The following is a 20,986-nucleotide window of genomic DNA, read 5'->3' on the forward strand; positions in this document are numbered from 1 at the left end:
CGGGCTTCCGGTCTACCTTCTAGAATCTTCAGCGAGTCGATAAAAGCGACCGCTGCGCGCCACTATTCAACACTCTTCAACGTGGTCGCGTGCTGGACGTGTCGTCGACCGGACACTAATTTCGCCCATTCGTCTCCGATCGTCGAATAACGGACTGCATTCGTTCGCGTTGAATAGCTGTAATCGAGGTTTACAATTTTCAATTAAATAAAGTATCGAAATAATGCCGGAGGACGTGAGCATGGCAGAGGCCGGCGAGGTGGAGACCTTCGCCTTCCAGGCCGAGATCGCTCAGTTGATGAGTCTGATCATCAACACGTTCTACTCGAACAAGGAAATCTTCATCCGAGAATTGATCTCCAATTCGTCCGATGTAAGTGGCTTCTATTATTCGTGAAAAATCAATGATCGCGATCGTGCCCTATTTTCGCGTCGCTTCACTCGAAATTATTTCAAAGCACATGCGAGATAGCTTTATATTTTATTAAATTTAACACGTGTATTTTAACTTGAAAAAAAATAGTGAAAGAATTTTTTTTTTATTATATATATTCGGAAATTTATGAAAGGCATTATTAGAAATACTTGTGTAAATCTCCATGTGCAATTAAAAAAAGAATGTGTTGATAATACAATATTAATTTTTCCATAAATTTGTGTCTAGGCATTGGACAAGATACGATATGAATCTCTCACGGATCCATCCAAGCTTGATACATGCAAGGAATTGTTTATCAAGATTGTACCAAATAAGAATGATCGTACCCTGACAATTGTTGATTCGTAAGTATCAATTTTCTGTAGAAATGTATAAGTATATGTTTAAAATATATATTAATATAACAGTTATTAACATATTCTCTTCTTTCTTTTTATAGCGGCATTGGTATGACCAAAGCTGATCTCGTAAACAATCTGGGTACCATTGCCAAGTCTGGCACTAAGGCATTCATGGAAGCTTTGCAGGCAGGCGCTGATATTTCCATGATTGGACAGTTTGGTGTAGGCTTTTACTCAGCGTATCTTGTGGCTGACAAAGTCACTGTAATCTCAAAACACAATGACGATGAGCAGTACTTGTGGGAGTCTGCTGCTGGAGGTTCGTTCACAGTTCGTCCTGATAATGGCGAACCGATCGGACGAGGCACAAAGATCATCTTGCACATCAAAGAAGATCAGACGGAATATTTGGAGGAGTCGAAAATCAAGGAGATTGTTAAGAAACACTCTCAATTCATCGGCTATCCCATCAAGCTCGTTGTAGAGAAGGAGCGTGATAAGGAATTGAGCGAAGATGAAGAAGAAGAACCTGCAAAGGAGGAGGGTGAGACTGAAGATGATAAGCCAAAGATCGAGGATGTCGGCGAGGATGAGGAAGAGGATAAACCCAAAGAGGAAAAGAAAAAGAAGAAGAAGACCATCAAAGAAAAGTATACCGAAGATGAGGAATTAAACAAGACGAAACCGATTTGGACAAGAAATCCGGACGACATTACTCAGGAAGAATATGGCGAATTCTACAAGAGCTTAACCAACGATTGGGAAGATCACTTAGCTGTGAAACATTTCTCTGTAGAAGGACAGTTGGAATTCAGAGCGCTGTTGTTTATCCCACGTCGTGCGCCATTCGATCTGTTTGAGAACAAGAAGAGGAAGAATAACATCAAGTTGTATGTGCGACGTGTCTTCATCATGGACAACTGCGAGGACCTGATTCCTGAATATCTGAACTTCATCAAGGGTGTTGTAGACAGCGAAGATCTGCCTCTGAATATCTCTCGTGAGATGTTGCAACAGAATAAGATCTTGAAAGTCATCAGGAAAAATCTCGTTAAGAAATGCCTGGAGCTCTTCGAAGAATTGGCGGAGGATAGGGAGAACTACAAGAAGTGCTATGAGCAATTTAGCAAGAATCTGAAACTGGGTATCCACGAGGACAGCCAGAACAGGAAGAAGCTCTCAGAGTTGCTGCGCTATCACACTTCCGCATCTGGTGATGAAATGTGCTCACTCAAAGAATATGTCGGCAGGATGAAAGAAAGCCAGAAGCACATTTACTACATCACCGGTGAGAGCAGGGAGCAGGTCGCCAACAGCTCGTTCGTGGAGCGCGTAAAGAAGCGTGGTTTCGAGGTCGTTTACATGACTGAACCCATTGACGAGTACGTCGTTCAGCAACTGAAGGAATTCGACGGAAAGCAGTTGGTATCCGTCACGAAGGAGGGCTTGGAATTGCCGGAGGATGAGGAAGAGAAGAAGAAACGCGAGGAAGACAAGACCAAGTTCGAGAATCTTTGCAAGGTTATGAAGGATATCTTGGACAAGAAGGTGGAGAAGGTAGTTGTGTCCAATAGACTGGTCGATTCGCCTTGCTGTATCGTCACCTCACAGTATGGCTGGACGGCGAATATGGAAAGAATCATGAAGGCACAAGCCCTTCGAGACACATCCACCATGGGATACATGGCTGCGAAGAAGCATTTAGAAATCAATCCCGATCATCCCATCATGGACAACTTGAGGCAAAAGGCTGAAGCTGATAAACACGATAAGTCTGTTAAAGATCTAGTCATGTTGTTGTTCGAGACTGCTCTCCTGTCGTCTGGTTTTGCGCTCGAAGATCCTCAAGTGCACGCATCCAGAATATACAGGATGATCAAACTCGGCTTGGGCTTTGATGACGAAGATACGCCGAATCCCGAGGAAGACAAGATGGAAACGGAAGTGCCATTGTTGGAGGGTGACGCAGAGGAGGCGTCGAGGATGGAGGAAGTAGATTAAGACTTTAAGTAAGCTTTTATTAAGGTTCATTAATAAGACATTACAAAAAGTATTTAGCGTTTTTTTTTTTAAACTGCTAAGTAGTTAGATAAGATATTTGCTACTTTTTATTATCCTTCACATAGAATTCTAAAAATATATGTGAATTCTAAAACCAGATGTAATCTTAACAATAAATTTAATTTAATTTAGGAATGTGATATTTAATCATGTTAGAGAGAAAAAACGCTCAATACTTAAAGTAAAATTAAGTCTAACAATTTTAAAATAAATACGTTTTTTTTAACTTTATTTTAAGTTAATTAAAATTTTACTTTTAAAATTACTAAGTAAAATATTTTTTTTTCTTCAGAGAAAAAAAGTTTTTATCGCAAAGACTTTAAAAACTGTAGAAAAATGAGATTGTACTTAATTATACTTTAAGTATAGAGTGTGCTTTATTTATTCTCTTCCGCAATGAATGAATAAACTATTTTGTAAGAATATTTTTAACTTTAGAAGTAGAATTAATATTCATTAAATGAAATAATGTCATGTTTTTTAACTAAAATCTTAACCGTTATTTTTAAGATTACTTTTGTTTTTAGAATTTACAACTATTTTTAGAATTCACATATGTATGTGGAGAATAATAAAAGGTTATAAATATCTTATTCAACAAATTTATCATTGTATCGTCTTGTTGACTGAATCTTTCATATCTGCGATGTTCATTTTCATCTTTCTTCATTTCACGCTCAAAGAACATGTACTAAATATTAGATTAAATTTATTTTTAAGAGATTACATTTGTTTTTAGAAAGTAAGGAATAATAAAAGAGATAATGAAAATATATCTATGTAAAGGATAATATGAAAAGAAATATCTTGTCAAACTTATGTTTAAAAAAACATGTTAAATACTTTTTTTATGTCTTATTAACACATAAATCTACAATAGAACAAGACTGTCTTTAGTAATAATAAGTTACCGTATTTTATTTTAAACATATCAGTCTTACTTCAACATCACAAAATTTTCATATACAGATGTTTTTATTCATTACGTTTATCCAAAATACCAAATGTTCTTTACTACATTTATGTTTATACATCTGTTTCCTATGTTATTATGTATGATTGTGCATAATATACGATACTGTCTAAAACATTTGTGTTCTTAAAACAAAATTGATACATCTTCGATAATAGAAAAATAGCTGGACAAGCTAAAATATACTCACGATAAAAATAAAACTCGTGCAATTATTTTCGATGCAGCTGAAATAATTAATAACGTCAATGTTCTTTAATTACCTCAGTGCGCTCATTACATATAAAAATCCAATTTCACGCGATTAGCCGCTAAATGTAAAAATTTTCAGGCTTTCCATAAATTCTCTATTCGATAGCGTGACATGAAGGTCTGTTCGATCTCTCGCGCCGTCCCTCCCTTCTTCGCGTCAAGTTCCAGACTGCCAATTTCATGCACAACTCTTGCCGCTGGTGGGTGGGGGGTGGGGGGATGCGCGCGCCGGTGCGCCGCCGCGCGCGCATCCCCCACTCTCCACCCCCACTCCGCGGACGGAATTCCGACGCCGCCGCGTGTCGCGCGACGCAGCGCCACCTTGAAGGTCAGAATCGATTCAAAGTCGAAGTCGAACGCGTCGCGCTCTCTCGGCTCTCTCCCCCGTTCCGTGTTGCGCGATCTGAAATTGAGTATAGAGTGCGCACACAGTGCCGCGTGTCGCGTGTTGCCACATCACCATCGAATCAAACGAATTCGGGAGAGCGTGTTTTCGATTGTAGATCGCGCTCGCGTGCCGAGCAACTGCTACTACTTCTATACACGATATACGACATACGACGTGGAATCGTGGAAAGCGTGAGCGACCGCCTGCCTCTGTCTGCCTCTACTTGACCGCACTACGAACATGTCAACTTATTTCTGAGTCGTGGAATTTTGTACACACGAGGAGCGCGATAGATTCTCTCTCACGGAACCCTAGTGCACGAGAGCCTATTATACGTAATTGGATTCGAGAGCGCACGAGCGGAGCGCTAATAGGACCCCGACGAATTAATCGCGAATTTGGCTGTTCTTCGGAGGAACCGATCCGTGCGACGACATACATCATGAGCGCGCCCCAGGCACCAGTGAAATTGAGGAACGGAGTGGTGAAACAGGTGAGGATCCTGAGGTGCCGGCCTATCTATTGCGTCGAATGCACATGCTTGTGTTTCGTCAGCGATTCTCTCGCGTGACTCCCGTTATTATTGCGCGATGTTGACTTCTTGTTTGCTCGCCCAGCTGGCAGGAAAGAGGCTGCGGAACATATGGTTACAAAATCTGAAGTATCATCTTAGCGGCACTTTCGTGTCGGTCGCCAGGTCGGTATAGAGGTTCGCTCGGAAATTATCTGAAAAGAAAAAAATAATAAAAAAAAAATAAAGGAAGATTGCATAATCGAATACGCGTGCGCGAATTTACCAGATAAATAGCGTGATCGGGAACATGAAATTGTAAAAATGTATATGTGCAACAAAGAAAGAAAAAAATTATCTTATGTGGAGTGAGAAATTTTCTTTATTTCGTCCAAAAATTCTAGACAATAACCGAAGATCTGGCAACCCTGGCGACATTCCATGTGTTTCGAAACATATATGAGAATATAATGAGAATATTTAATATAATGTTCTTATTTCATTTATCTTTTCTTTCACTTTATCTTACTTGCGTCAAATGTTAAGAGTTTGTTAAAACTTGGAAAAATTTTATGAAAAATATTAACACAATTGCGTAATAAATATTCTTATTCAAGATATCATAATGTTAGATATTTTTGGAGATGCAACAAAATTTTCTCATGATGTAAAACTTTACTTTCAAAGGTGACGTCTGGTGATACTGTCATTATCCGTGGACAGCCTATGGGAGGCCCTCCACCTGAAGTAACAATTACTTTATGCAACATTACTGCTCCGAAATTAGAACGTTGGAAAGGAAATGACAGGTATGAATATAATCATAATATTTAAATACAGATGTAGAATTTTCACTCAAAGATTTTTTAAAATTATTTCTAAATTTAATAACAATAATTTAATTGTAAAAATAATAAAATAGTAACCTATATATATATATTTCTCTGTAGTACGGATGAGACCAAGGATGAGCCATATGCTTGGGAAGCGAGGGAATTCTTACGTCGGAAATTGATTGGTCAAAATGTCACCTTTGCCACTGAAAAGTCGGTCAATACAGCCAGAACATATGGAACAGTCTGGTTAGGAAAAGGTATTGCTCGTTTAGTCGATAATAATTACATAGATTAGAACTTGAAAAATTAAATTCTTATATTTAATTGTAATTATTACTTCGTAGACAGAAACGGCGAAAATGTGATCGAAACTTTGGTATCCGAGGGTTTGGTGACTGTTAAAAAGGATAATCGCAATCCTACGGCTGAGCAACAGCGATTGGTCGAACTGGAGAACATTGCGAAAGCTGCAAAGAAAGGAAAGTGGTCGGATTCGCCGACCTCCGAGCACATACGCGATATAAAATGGACCGTCGACGATCCTCGAAAATTGGTTGAGAAATTCGGCAAGAAACCTGTCAAAGCGGTGATCGAATTCATCTTTGATGGCTCTACTGTCAAAGCATACCTCTTGCCCGATTTCTACAATATAACGCTGATGATCTCGGGAGTTCGCTGCCCTGGTTGGCCCAACGGGCGACGTGAAAATTCTGTTGGCGATCCTTATGCAGACGAAGCCAGATACTTTGTGGAATCGCGACTCTTACACAGAGATGTCGAGATAGTCCTGGAATCAGTCAATAATAATAACTTCATCGGCAGCATTATTCATCCTAAAGGTAAGTAATTCATAGCATGTTTAGAACAATTGACGATATATTGATATATTTGTTGTACTTTTTATATTAGGAAACATTGCCGAAATCCTGTTGAGCGAGGGTTTCGCCAAATGCCAGGATTGGTCGATCAGCAACAGTAGATCTGGTGCGGAGAAATTGTACCTCGCCGAAAAGGCCGCGAAGGAGGCGCGTTTGCGCCTTTGGAAAGACTACAAACCGTCTGGTCCACAGATTGAATTTACCGGTACCATCGTGGAAATTGTCAACGCGGACGCACTCATTATTCGAACGCAGAATGGAGAAAACAAGAAAGTATTCCTGAGCAGTATTCGACCGCCCACTCGCGAGAAGAAAAATACCGAAGACAGTAATAATACAGCTCGGCCAAAAGATTTCAGACCTCTCTACGACATACCGTGGATGCTGGAAGCGCGAGAATTTTTGCGTGAGAAATTTATCAGGAAGAACGTAAAAGTGGTTGTCGATTATACGCAGCCGGCTAGGGACAACTTCCCGGAAAAATTTTGCTGCACCGTAACCTGCGGCAAAACGTAAGTAAATTGAAGATTCGCCGCCAGTGATTTACATCAAGAATTGCTAAAAAAATTGTTAATTATTTCTGTTTTTTCTTACCATGTCAACAGGAATATCGCAGAAGCACTGGTCGCACGAGGTCTTGCACGAGTCATCAAGTATAGGCAGAACGACGATCAGCGTTCTTCTCACTACAATCTTCTGCAAGTCGCTGAGAGCAAAGCGGAAAAATCACAGCACGGACTGCATGCGAAAAAAGACATTCCAGTTCACAGAATAGTGGATCTTTCGAACGATCCTTCGAAAGCGAAAGCATTCTTGACTTCGCTCAAGCGAGCGCAAGGAATTAGAGGAGTTGTTGAATTCGTGACGAGCGGCTCGCGTCTGAAACTTTATCTCCCCAAGGAGGATTACGTTATTACGTTTGTGTTGGCTGGAATAAGGACTCCGCGTTGTCAAAGAACATTGCCTGGTGGCGGAGTAGTAAAAGCTGACGAATGCGGCGAGAAAGCACTGGCCTTTACCAAAGAGCATTGTTTCCAACGAGACGTAGAGATCAAGATTGAGAACACGGAAACAAAGTTGAGCGGTTTTATCGGCTGGTTGACAGTGAACGACGTCAATATGTCCGTCGCTCTGGTTGAGGAAGGCTTGGCTGAAGTTGTGAATTTCCCAGACTCCGGAGAACTCACGAGAACTCTTAAAGCCGCGGAGGAACGTGCGAAAGCAAAGAAACTCAACGTAAGTACGCGTGTTTGATTAATTGGATTGATAAAAAAAAAATTGAAATATACAATATAATATATTTTTATTAAATATATCTTACCTTATAGATTTGGAAGAATCGCGTGGAAGCGCCAGTGGAAAGCGATAAGATCGTGGATGAAAAGGAAGGGCAGGAGCGCAAGATCGATTATCAGAAGGTCGTAATCTCCGAGGTTGCCGATGATCTTCACTTCTACGCTCAATATGTCGATCAGGGTACTTTACTGGAGAACATGCTTCTGCAATTGCGTCAAGAGCTGGCTGCTAATCCACCGCTTCCTGGTGCTTACAAACCGACCAGGGGAGATTTAGCGGTCGCGAAATTCAGCGGCGACGATCAATGGTATCGCGTGAAAACGGAAAAGGTCTCTGGCACTAATGTTAGTGTATTCTACATCGATTATGGTAACAGAGAGACCCTTAATGTTGCGCGAGTCGCTGATCTGCCCGCGCGCTTTGCGACCGACAAACCGTACGCTCACGAATACGCCGTCGCGTGCGTAACACTTCCGAGCGATGTAAGTAACATTTCTGTACAATCCTTTTCCTTTTCGAAACGTGCATCGTTATCCTTAAATAACGTATGTTTGCAGACTGATGATAAAAGAGCAGCGGTGGATGCATTTAAGGAAGATGTTTTGGACAAAATTTTGCTGTTAAATGTCGAATATAAGTTAAGCAACAACATAATTGCTGTGACACTGATGCACCCAAGCACAAATGAGGATATCGGGAAAGGACTTATCTCCGACGGCTTTTTACACGTTCAAAAGCACCGAGATAGGAGGCTCATTAAATTGGTGAGTCGATTTTATTTTCGTCGCATTTTAATCTATATCAATAAGAATTATGAAAATTTATATGGGTGTATTTATATATATATACTAATTTGCAGATTGAGGAATACAAGAAGGCTGAGGAAGATGCGAAGCACAATCATCGCAATATCTGGATGTACGGAGATGTAAGACCAGAGGATGACGACAAAGAGTTTGGGTTGTAATTGATATAAATGCTCAAATATGAGGGAAACATTATTGACGAGGAATAAAAGGACAAATCATGTTATTGAAAAACAAAAAAAAAACAAAAAACACAATAGGTATATGATACTATGTATGCTACATAGATAAAATAAGGATAATGAATGTTGATACGGGAGCTACAATGTCGCGTTAGTCGCAAATTGCAATTATATATCTCAGTATATAAAAAGAAAGGATTGTACATAACGAATTTTACTAATTTCTGTAATACAAAATGAACAAAGTGCGCACGCAGGTAGTCTTTGGACGAGGCAACGCGATCGTTGACGTCACATCGTATTCTCATCGACATAAATATTCAATATTAACTTGGTGTCGCAAATACAAATTGTTTGAGGTTCCAATATTTTCCATCCATATGAAATTTTCAATGTGCAATTCAACACGTTAAATACGTTCAATCATGTTATATACATTAATCACTTGCTTTTCCTATAAATATTCATGTTTACTAATGTGCGCGTGCTACTCTTTTGAAGTTTTTATATGCAAGGATGATTATATAGCTGTAGAATGTTTGTAATCGCAAATATAATCGGACAGTGATAGCTAAACAGAAATAGGAAAAATTCATATCAGCAGAATATTTTCAATTAAAGCGACATTTGACATAGTGTCATCCGAGAAAATAATTTTCAACTTTGAAGTGACATGATGGTGTATGCATGTGTGTGTATGGGTGGGTGTTTTGTGTGTGTGTGTGTGTGTGCACGCGTGCGCGCGAATTTCATAACACGTATACACAAATGGGAATATAATAATAATGCGAAAGAAAGATTGTACAATTATACTATCTTTATCTTTCCTTATCGTCTCTTTCGAATAAATTTCACATTATACATGTATCGCGTTATATGCATAAACGAGTTTGATATTAATGTACTTACAAGAAATTATGCAGTTGTCCTACAAATCAGTCCTACACAAATCGCAGTACAAGAACAAGTACGAAAATTAAGTGTTCGAGATATTTACAATAAACAAATGTTATCTATTGTATGCTGTCGGATAAAATAATTCGCAATTTTCTGTGGCACAAAGAATATATATTAGAGTATATATATTACAAGAATATATATTATATTCTCTGTGCATCACAGAACAAACGTTTATTTTATCAGAATTATTATATATATATTTATTATATCTTTGATCCACCACCTTCAATTATTGATCGATATACTTTTTTTAAACACTTTGTGATTATAAACTTTTATCTGCGATATTTTGTTTACTTTATCATTACTCTCGTTGACTTTATTTTGTAAATAAAATCCTATTGGATATGCTATATACATTGTACACATTGTAGGACCAGAAAGCAAAAGAAAGACTTGTTTGAATTACTTTAGGAACATTGCGATATTTAAGATTCATGATATACAGAAATTTTTGTTGCCTCTCAACTATCTGACTTTTACATTACCGTTATATGTAGCGATAATATCATACATTTCAAATACACGACTTTTGTGTGTTTCTGCAATAACAGTATACTGATTAATCACAGAGAGCATAATAACTATGTTGTAGAAATGTCCAAAATGATGATCAAGAGATTTGAATAAATATGAAAAGAGAATGTTTTCCAATATCTTAAATGCAGTAAAATTCGTCACATCCCAAATCATTGCTTGAGCAATAAAGATATAATTGAATTAAAATTGAACACTTTCTTCAAATTCTTTGCAAATTTATATTTTAAATCAATATTATGTGTATATTCCCCAAATTGAAATCAGTACGTCATTATTTATTTGCATATATAGTATTATTTATTGAAAGATTATTATATAATATATAAGAAATTAAAATGCTTTTATTATAAAGTAAAATAACATTTATTTTACTTTATAATAGAATAAATAATTAATGTTATAAAACTTTGATACATTATTATTAACTTAAATTATCTTCATTAGAAAATACTACATGTTTAATCACATTTCCATCCCAAGAACATGAGAATATGTCATCTTTGTACCATGCCAGGCCTCGTACAAAATCATTGTGACTATTATCTTGAAATATAGGTAGCATCTCTCTATAGGTATCAAATACTTTCACAGATGTGTCATCAGAACAACAAGCTAATTGTTCTTTCCTACAAAGATGAAGGAATATCATAAATTATCAAATTCATTGCCATTGAGAGATGCTAAATTCTTTTAACTCAACAAAAATTGTTTTCTGTAAACTGTTATAGTTATGTAAATTGATATTTATATTAAATTCTTACTTCTCTGGATTTGGATTAAATAACAATTTATGTATGCCTCTGTCAGATTCAACTGATTCATATAATGGATTCTCTGCTTGTCTCACATCAATTAATGCAATGCTGCCATCAGCTGCACCCACTGCTATAAGATGATCCAAAACAGTATTCCAAGCTACTGCTGATAAGTGGCAATCGTGTCTTTTGAAGATACCTTAAAAAAAAAAAGAATAATGGAAGCAAATATGAAGTAGACTGTGAAATAAAATAAATGTAACAATGTTGTTACGCATTCAACTAAAAAATGTAATAAATACAATGTGCTGGTTTTGCTCGTCTAATGTCCCACAGTAATGTTTCACCATCTAAAGAGGCTGATACAAATTCGGAACTACACATGGGCTTTACGTCTGTACTAGTGATAATATCCGTATGTGCAAAACTATAAGAATATGTTGCTACTAAATCTTCAACGTCCCAGACTTTTAAACTGCAATAAGTGTCAGATTAATATTCCTCCTTTGCCTGGTCTCGATAGGATATCATATATACTTTAGAAACATCTTACCAATAATCCATTCCTCCTGTGACAATGTTTCTTTTATTAGAAAACCCAGATATTGTCAAGACACTATTGTCATGCTGACAAGCACGTTCGAGAAATTGTAATTCAGACTGTTCGTTTTCTAGTTGAACTATTTCAATGATTTGTACTGCACCGCTATCTTCCACAACGACAAATTTGTTATATCCTAGATAAACAGCATCGCAAATGCCGTTGCTCATTTGCTGTGTTATAGCAGCTTTTTCCCTAGTAAAATCTGAGATGTCTTTATAATGCCAGAGAGTACCAGACCAATAAAGATCAACCATGTTAGTGCCTCCAAGAAGAGCATTGTGTTCTGCAATAAAAAAATTGAAATAAATATATAAATATAGATTGAGAGATGTCAATCTCCTGTACATGTAGTTCTTTACCATCATAAATCAAGAGAAATTGTAGATTCTTGTTGACGACAGGTGGTCGATCTGCGAATAGCATGTTTCTAAAAATATCCCCGTTTGTGTTTAGATCAGGAGTATTCCAATTTTCCATCCTATGTTGTCCGCAATAATATCGTTCTTTCCAAATTACAAGAACAATAGAAGGATTTTATTTTACAGTGATTTTCAGTGCAGTACGATTTCTATTAACAATTCTCTCTTTTCTCTCTTTTTTATATTCTAATATTAAATTATTAATACTTGGAGTAGTTAAAGGACTAGTTTATGTTAGGTTATGGCCACACATGGACATGATACGCGCGCCACACGTTTTCGTTTCTGCGCATGCGCCGCCAGAAGGTGAATAAAGTAAAAAAATGGAGAATATTAAAGGACATTTGTACTTGGTCGCGACGATTTTAAAATTAAAGGGGATCGAAACGTACGAGAGAAATTATATTGTGTTTTAAAAATTCGCGCCTTATCGCACCTCTTGTCAAATCATATTCCATTAATATCGAATCGATCTATCAGAGAGCTCGAGATAAATAATTTATTTTATTCAATTTACATCTACTTTCACGTACGTCTCTCTATCAGAGCCTAAAACCTTCGAGTTTTGAGATCGTTTTGAGAACGAGAAAGCTTATTTGTTTTATATCTTATTATTGAAGTGTGCATTCCTAAATATATATAAAGCTTTCTCGGGATTTCGCATCGAAAATCTATATATATTATATATATATAGAAATATATATTCTCATCCTGACTACCTAACCTGCATAATAAATAAATTTCTCGAAGATATATCGAAACGGAGCATATATGAAATAATATAAGATAGAGATAGAAACACGGAGAGAGCGGAGATAATAGTATTTTTCAAAAAATAGAAGGGTAAGTAATAAAAAAAAAAGAATTATGCAAATGTGCGCAATTTGAGACATTTTCGGAGAGGGTGCATCAGGAGAAAAAAAGTGCAGGTAAAGTGCGAATCGGGCGCGTTTTACCGACCGCGATGTGACGTAACGCGGCCTCTCTGCGCCTCGGACAATATCCGTCGTGACGCATGCGTATTGAGCGCCAGCCGCGAATCGGGAGTCAGTCCAACGGAATCTCGGAAAAGATACGGCACGAAACGACACGACGCACGAAACGGTCGACGTAGCCGAGCGGAGAAATCGCGATCGCGACGAGCAGGAACACCCGAGGTAATACTTGTCATAACGCGGGGGCCGAAACGCGCCGAAATCACCGTTGGCGCTTACAACAGACAGACGAAGAAGGAGGAGGAGGAGGAGGAGGTGGTGGAAGAGAAGACACCAACAACGCCGTGACTCGTCGTTCGTCGGAAGGTTCGTCTCGCTCCGCCAGTCAGGATGTCAGCGAAGCCCGTGGAAAAGCCCGAGCAGGTTTTAATCATCGAGCCGCAGAGCGAGCTACGATTCAGAGGTACGTTTAGAGAAAAACAAGGAAAAAGGTATCGAAGCGGGGAATCGTCATCCTCCTTCGCTGCGTCGTATATACATTTTTTTTTCGCTTCCTTTCCTCCCTTTCTCTCTCTCTCTCTCTCTCTCTCTCTCTCTCTCTCTCTCTCTCTCTCTCTCTCTCTCTCTCTCTCTCTCTCTCTCTCTCTCATCCTCTCTCTCTCTCTCTCTCTCTCTTTCTCTCTTTCTCTCTCTTTCTTTCTTTCTTTCTTTCTTCCTTTTCTCCAGCCTCCTGTCCAGGAAACGCGTCTCGCGCGAAGGAAGAAAGGAACGAGGAGCTCGCGCATTTACGGAGGAGAGCTTGCACACGGAGCGGGTGCTCGGCTTGACGTCGTCAAGATGACGTAAGGCCGCTTTAAGGCTCGCACGCGCGGCCGCTCGGTCTCTAGCTGGCGGCTCGCTCGCCTTCCTCGGGCAGAGTATAATAGGATGCGCATATTCTAGTGCGTATTCGTGCGTGCACCCGAGGTCGCGCGACGTGCTCTCCTCGACATGAAACGTGCAATGTCGCTAACTCATACCTAACCCTATCTGTGTGTGTCCATGTCCGTACGTCAATTCGCTGTCAGTCGCGCGAGAGGAAGAGAGAGAGAGAAAACGCGAGACTCTCCGTCGCTCATCCGCATCATTCTCGGCGCCGATATTTCGATTCCCTACGTCTCCCTCATCTGCGAGGAAGGATGTCGACGAATCTCGCTGTACATATTAGACGAAATGGAATAAATGGCTCTCGCGCCCTCTCTCTGTCTCTCATCTGGACGGTTTTCCTTCTTTCACGACGAGGACTAGGGATCGCACACAAAAGATTGGATTGTGAAAAACCCCGTAGGAACCCGCAGGTGTCCATCGATCGCTGCCAACGGCTCTACATTGTCCCGATTACCCCTCGCCGACGATTATTAATCGTCGATACGAGGAAAAACCTATTTATTGAATTTATACCACTGCTCCACTTTACTAGCTCCGCGCTGTACGCGCCACTAATCCATAAGGGCTTCGTTTATTTATGCTTTGTAACGGGGAAGCGCCGGTAATAGAACTCGCGAACTCTCTTATAAAACGCCCCGAGTCTCTCTCTCGTTAATTTTCCGCGAAATTTCCGCACAATATTCGCGTTTCACCTACGCAAAATTCATCCGCGCGTCACGTGTGTTCTTTTCTGGGAAACAATGATTGTACGCGAAGCGAAACAGGTATTTGCATATGCGAATTTCCTCAAGGTTCGCGATGCGAGTAACGAGTTTTGTTTAATCGTCTCTAGCGAAAGAGAAGCTAGCGGGGGACTGTTTTTTTCGTGCTTGTCGCTGCAATTTGTCGCTAAAAGGATAAGAGTACTCATTAATTATGCCTGATATGAACGATGTTACGTCCTTCGACTATGATCGGTCGCACTTTATGTACATAAGAGAAAAACATTTTGTAGTGAGATCGCACACGGCATATCGCACTCTTATACAAGGAATGATCAGTGAACATCATCATCAAATCAGTAATCGTTTCTTATCAAGATTATAAAATACACTCGATTCGAAAACAACTTTAAATCGTATGTAAAGTCGATTAATATGTAACACGTGTTTTAGTTTTCTTTCCTCATTTTCCTCTGTTCGATCCTATTTTTATTCCTTCCTCTACATACTTATGTGTATATATAATTTGTGGGAAAAAATAATTCAGTAACAAAGTATGTAAATTAATAACGTCATTGATTTCTCTATAGTTAATCGATCTATTCTGTTTAGATGATTTTTTGTGTTGATATCGTTAGATAACATTTATACGATACTGTTAAGATAATATTTATTAAGTTTTTTGTTATTTTTTTATGAATTATACAATCTTTCATGTATCTCTTATTAAAAAATTAATGCAATAGTGAACAGTCCATTTTGGAAAATATTTATCAAATCTAAAAATAATGTATACTAAACGTTTATGTAATGTTTTGTAAAAGAGAAAAAAAATCTTTTTTTTTTTAAAAGAGAAGATTTTATTAATTTTATTGAAAAGAACAATTATAGCAGAATGATGAATGTTATGTAGCTTATAAAAAAATATAATATGCATCAAATAATAATATATTGATTATGCATTTATGTTCTTTTATACTTGATATTATTTGCTGTTGATGTTCCAGAATAGTTTGCCCTTTTTAGCATTTGTTATTGATTTATCATGGTATTTCTGTGTACTCTATTAATATATAACTTTATTAATATATAAATATAAAAAGAAATGAATATTTCTCTTTTTGCCTCTGCGTTTAATTAATGTAATATGATTCTATCCACTTTAATTAATAAATGTGTTGTATCATTTATTTTGTTATAGGCCCATTTACAGCAGGTCCAGTCACATCGTATATAAAACTAATTAATCCAACGAATAAAAAAGTATATTTTAAAATAAAGACAACTGCCCCAAAGAGATACTGTGTACGTCCAAATTCTGGAGTCCTCAAGCCAAAGGATGTCATTGAAATAGCAGGTGAGTTTATATCACATAACTTGAGTTTATTTTTATATCTATTAAAAACTCTCCTAATTTCCTAGCTAATTATATAAATTTTATTATTTATACTTGTAAAACTTAAGAGATCTATTTCTTTCTTTTAATTGAATACCATAAACTTTTTTTGATTATCGTAAACTATTTTATTACAGTATGCTTACAACCATATGATTTTGATCCGTCGGAGAAAAACAAACACAAATTTATGGTGCAAACTGTAATAGCACCAGATGATGATGATGATGAATATCCAGTTGATGTAGTAAGTGTCGTTGATATTATAATACATTTAGTAGTAAACAAAGCAAATGTACTATTCTAATAATAGTTCTCTGCAACTTTAGAATTTAATAAATTTTTATTTATTTATCATAATATATATTCATTGTAATAAATCGCGCACGTTGATTTTTAAAGTGGAAGGATATGAATCCAGATCAGTTAATGGACTCTAAACTGAAATGCGTCTTTGAAAATCCGGTGACTAATACTACTTCTACGGCTAAAACGACTGCAACTTCCACGACAACTAAACCAGATTCTAATGCGACTAACGGAAAGAATAAAGCAGTTGGCGATTCGGTCAAATCGTCACCTAAGGTGGGATGTCATTAAATATATTATGTTATAATCTTACGCAATAATGACTTGTTATATCCTGAATTAATCTGTGAGTAATAATTTTTTTCAGGTACTTGGTGAGACAGAAGAGAAATTGTTAAAGGCTGCACAAGAGGTTAATCAGCTTAGGGTAGAAGAAAGCACGCTTAGGCAGGAAAATCTTCAACTTAGGGTAAATATCAATAATATTAAACAGTTACGTGTTTAAATATTGTAGACTTCTCTTATACTGCAGTTTTGTTAGTCTATATAAAACATATTTATCGCATTTTAAATTTAATAGCTAAATTCGTCAAGTTTATTTAAATTTTGGCAATATTAATTAAATGTTAAAGATTTGACGATCTTCTGATTTTTTTTTCAAAAATGGAATTGTTTTAATAAATCATTTTTCTTCCTCGATGAAAAATTTAATTAAAAAATGTTATATATTTATTGGATGTTTTCTGGTTTATGAAGAAATCATTGAAATATCTCATAAATTTTTATATTATGTAATTAATAATGGTTACTTTGGAAAATCGGAATCTGTCAACAATGACATATTATATATGTTTGTCCGCAGGAAGATTTAATGAAATGGCGAAACGCGGCACTGGGTAACGACGGTAACCTTGCAGCAGCTAGAGGTCTAACCTCACAGAGCAATAGCCAGTTATCTCCGACATCAACTAGTATCCTCATCGCCATTGCCATGGTTATAGTCGGCTACTTGCTGGGAAAATTAATCTGAACAACCTTTATCTTATTGTATACCTCAGTGTATCCCCACCGCCCCCAAGTTTTTTTAGCCTGTCCTCTGCCGTTCACATGCCATCGTTCGATCGCAGACACAGACTTCAAACGTTGCGTTATTCGAATGTTCATAATAAATGCTATAAACATGAACGGTAGTGGTCTACATTAATAGAGCTGCACGTACGGGTGTGTGCTTCCGTTGCAACCTGGTAATACGCTTGGTTTAAAATTTTTCTCATTTATCTTTGTCTTCTTTTTCAAGAAATAGATTTTGATTAAAGAAAAAGTAAATAACGCTCGATTTTTTTTGTATTTATCACATTACGTTTTCGTTTGTATGCTTATTATAAAGGGATTTTCGCTTTGTAACTTATGCCTTGTCCTTGAAACAGTGTTGGGCAAAAATGTATTCTCGCAAGTAACGAGTAACAATTTTGTATATTTACAAATATGTGTTCAAAATCGTTATTCGTTATCTGTATCGCTTTAAACTCGCTGGGATTATAAGTTCTAATTCGCTGATTGTATCGCATTCTTTCTCGAACTTGTAAACCACTTATTCGGAATAAGCCTGGCTATACTGGTGCAAAAGATCACACACGAACGAGTGAGGGTGCTATTACTGTTGCATAGAATAGCATCTTTCTTTATATAATATGACTCTTTCACTACACATAAATAACATTGTACAACCTGGGAACCAGAAAGTGTGCGGGTGTATCGAAGCGGTCGAACTGCTGCAGTTCGGTATCAAGCGCTATTCTCGTTTCCCCGTTGCACGCGTACTGTGTCCATTTAAAAATGTGTAATATACATAGTCGGGGTCGGAGGGGAAGAAGGGGTTATCAGAGGCGGGCCTGGCTGATGAAGAGTAGTGGTTCATGATTCAACAATTGGTTGTGCTGGTCGCTGTGTAACCGCCAGCGTTGGTATATTAAATGAAAATTTAAAAAAAAAAAAATAAAAAAAAAAAAAAAAAAATAAGAAAACGTTAAAATGCATTGAATTTACTTCTCTGACGCTTCAGAGAAAGTGTATATCTTTTTATTTCTTTATGTTTGTCTTACGAAAATAACGAATAAAGATATATCACGGATATCACAAATGGCAAAGGGTTTTGAATTACGCACCTCTCTGATTTAACTATCGTTCGAGCTAAGTTACGACATATGATAATCTTATATAAACGTTTTATTATTTGTCGAATAGTTTACGAAGAAAGACGCGAGTCAGTCGGGTCAATCAAATTTCAGAGTGAGGGGCTGATCGCAGGTTGTCACGTTTAAAAGTACTATTGTTGAGCACGTAATACTTAACACACACAGGTATAGAAATATTTATATAACTGTGCCTTAGAGAACTAGAGGCAATATAGCGTATAACACGATTTCAATTTTACCAGCTTCCTCCATCGCTCCGAGAGTTTTCTTTTTTACATCTCACTTGTTAGTCTTTGGTAAATCTTTTTAGCAAACCACGGATTCCGTGTCTCGCGCGGCTGTAATATACAATATATATATACATATATATAATATAAAAAAACGTTCTATCGTTAAATTAGATGCTGTAAGCGCATCTAATTAATAGCCCAAGAATGTTTCGATCAATATGTATACTTTATATCGGTGTGAACTTCCATCGCTGTACGAGTTTCTGATTCGGAGAGACGAGTATATATATTTCTCTTTCTTTCTCTTTCTCTTAATAGTGTTATTTTGACAATTCCGACATTCCTGTTACGTTCAGTCTCGGCACGCGACAAAGACTCAGCGACTCTTACAGCGAAAGAACGATCTTAGATCTTGAATCGTATAAAACTCGAACTGTCTCTCCTTACATATATATATATATATTTTACATGTATATCCCGTGCATTAATTATGAAGTTAATTGACTCGAGCCTGATCTATGTCGCGTTTTTGTAAAACAGAATATTGTAACATATATGAATTTGAAATATATAATATATATATGTATATTCACGCCTAAGAGGGGCGAACGCACGTTTCTCATCTCGTGCACCAAAGATACTCTCCATATTCCGTAGAAAAAAAGCGATGCAATTAGTATGCAATGCATATATATATATATATATATATATATATATATATATATATATAATACACACCTATATAAATATATCTCTTAGATAAATATATACATATACTACGTTAGAGAGATTTTATTACAGATGTCAAAAGAGAATTTGTTGTATATGATCTACACATACGATTGTTATACGTATAATTATATATGATTACACCGAGAGTTTTGCTTTATGCGTGACTAAATCGTTACGTGCGACTAATCTATTAACAGCGATTTCGTTAAGACTCGTGTTTGAATAAAAGTATTCTATTAAAGAATGTACTGCATAGACCTGATGTGTTTCGAAACCAACATATATAGATATATTTATACAATTTTATTCTTTTAATTACATTTGCGAACGATTATGTGTTGAAGCTATTGATCCAAAGCCTAATCTAAATATCTGAATCTAAATTCTTAAGTAATCATCATTAAGAAATATTTTATCCAAGTTTTTGACTTATCAAAGACTTGAACATAAAATATGGCAGAATTCCAATGTTCGTGCGATGTTTTGCGATAAATTCTTTTAAGAGTAAAAATACGAGCGCATATATAATGTATATTTATGGAAGGCGGCTGTTTGGATGAACTTTTTGCAGAGAAAGATACATTATATTTCCTAACTTTCTCATCTTTATTGTATTATTGATGTATCTTTCCAACTTATATCGACCACTTTAACGTATCGCATATATGAGGTGAGGATTCTAAATATTAGATTATAATATTTGATTAAATATTGAGTCTTAAATATTAATATAGTTTCAATTATATATGTATATAACATAATATACTATATACATATTATTAATATCTTCTATTTATAATATATTCTAAAATTTTGAATGTATATATATATTTTTTTTTCCAAAGTTTTAGAGTATATTAAAAGATTTGATTCTTGATATATTTTAATTTTATATTAAACGATTTGAAATTGATTGCAGACGAAACTGAACGAGGAGAATGAAAAGATATTCACGTGATAAGATAAAATACCGAGAAACGATTCGAACAAGCACCCCTTCATGACGCGAGTTTCCGAAAGGGGTAGCATCTCCGGAAAGAGAGAGAGAGAAACAACGAACGCGTAGGTAGATCCGAAGTAGAGTAGGTCAACTCATAACCAGACCGCAATATACGGATGTCTCCCTACGCGTCTGTATTTTCGGTCATATCAAGGAGAGTCGCAACCACTCTGCGGTTGCGGTAAGAACTTCAAAATATAAAGCTTCCAAATGTAGGACGCTATCGCCAATCGGCCAGCAGAGGTGAGTCCTTTTCTTATGCTTCCCGTTCGGTTTGACTTACGTCATCGATTTAAGTATATAGTTGAATCTTTTCCGTT

At 36.9% G+C, this 20,986-nt stretch overlaps 4 protein-coding genes across 5 annotated transcripts; 3 read left to right on the forward strand and 1 right to left on the reverse strand.

The window, feature by feature from the left end:
- The first annotated feature begins 52 nt into the window (after positions 1-52).
- Positions 53-2,972, forward strand: Hsp90 (heat shock protein 90). The gene is made up of 3 exons (XM_083041777.1): positions 53-373; positions 665-783; positions 879-2,972. Exons 1-3 carry the CDS (start codon positions 224-226, stop codon positions 2,779-2,781), a joined length of 2,172 nt encoding a protein of 723 aa, XP_082897903.1. The 5' UTR covers positions 53-223; the 3' UTR covers positions 2,782-2,972.
- Positions 2,973-4,411: 1,439 nt separating this feature from the next.
- On the forward strand, positions 4,412-10,579 carry Tudor-sn (staphylococcal nuclease domain-containing protein 1). Of its 2 annotated transcripts, none has more exons than XM_083041810.1 (9): positions 4,412-4,947; positions 5,653-5,774; positions 5,916-6,058; positions 6,146-6,640; positions 6,711-7,191; positions 7,285-7,915; positions 8,008-8,457; positions 8,533-8,739; positions 8,835-10,579. In XM_083041810.1, the coding sequence occupies exons 1-9, from the start codon at positions 4,897-4,899 to the stop codon at positions 8,940-8,942; spliced, it is 2,688 nt and encodes an 895-aa protein (XP_082897936.1). In that variant the 5' UTR covers positions 4,412-4,896; the 3' UTR covers positions 8,943-10,579. The 2 variants fall into 2 exon arrangements, with proteins under 2 accessions (XP_082897936.1, XP_082897937.1); XM_083041811.1 differs by lacking the exon at positions 4,412-4,947 and adding an exon at positions 5,008-5,151.
- Positions 10,580-10,832: 253 nt separating this feature from the next.
- On the reverse strand, positions 10,833-12,939 carry LOC145939116 (methylosome protein WDR77). The gene is made up of 5 exons (XM_083043275.1): positions 12,182-12,939; positions 11,772-12,105; positions 11,521-11,693; positions 11,225-11,417; positions 10,833-11,089 (listed from the first exon to the last, which is right to left on the reverse strand). The coding sequence occupies exons 1-5, from the start codon at positions 12,297-12,299 to the stop codon at positions 10,885-10,887; spliced, it is 1,023 nt and encodes a 340-aa protein (XP_082899401.1). The 5' UTR covers positions 12,300-12,939; the 3' UTR covers positions 10,833-10,884.
- Positions 12,940-13,222: 283 nt separating this feature from the next.
- Vap33 (VAMP-associated protein 33kDa) lies at positions 13,223-18,649 on the forward strand. Its single transcript, XM_083043280.1, has 6 exons — positions 13,223-13,639; positions 16,006-16,161; positions 16,338-16,447; positions 16,603-16,785; positions 16,877-16,978; positions 17,372-18,649. Exons 1-6 carry the CDS (start codon positions 13,567-13,569, stop codon positions 17,537-17,539), a joined length of 792 nt encoding a protein of 263 aa, XP_082899406.1. The 5' UTR covers positions 13,223-13,566; the 3' UTR covers positions 17,540-18,649.
- The last annotated feature ends 2,337 nt before the right edge of the window (positions 18,650-20,986 follow it).

The sequence above is a fragment of the Prenolepis imparis genome, unplaced genomic scaffold (assembly GCF_030444845.1).
Source record: "Prenolepis imparis isolate NDT839.2.m4 unplaced genomic scaffold, iyPreImpa1.0 SCAF_7, whole genome shotgun sequence".
NCBI lineage: Eukaryota > Metazoa > Arthropoda > Insecta > Hymenoptera > Formicidae > Prenolepis > Prenolepis imparis.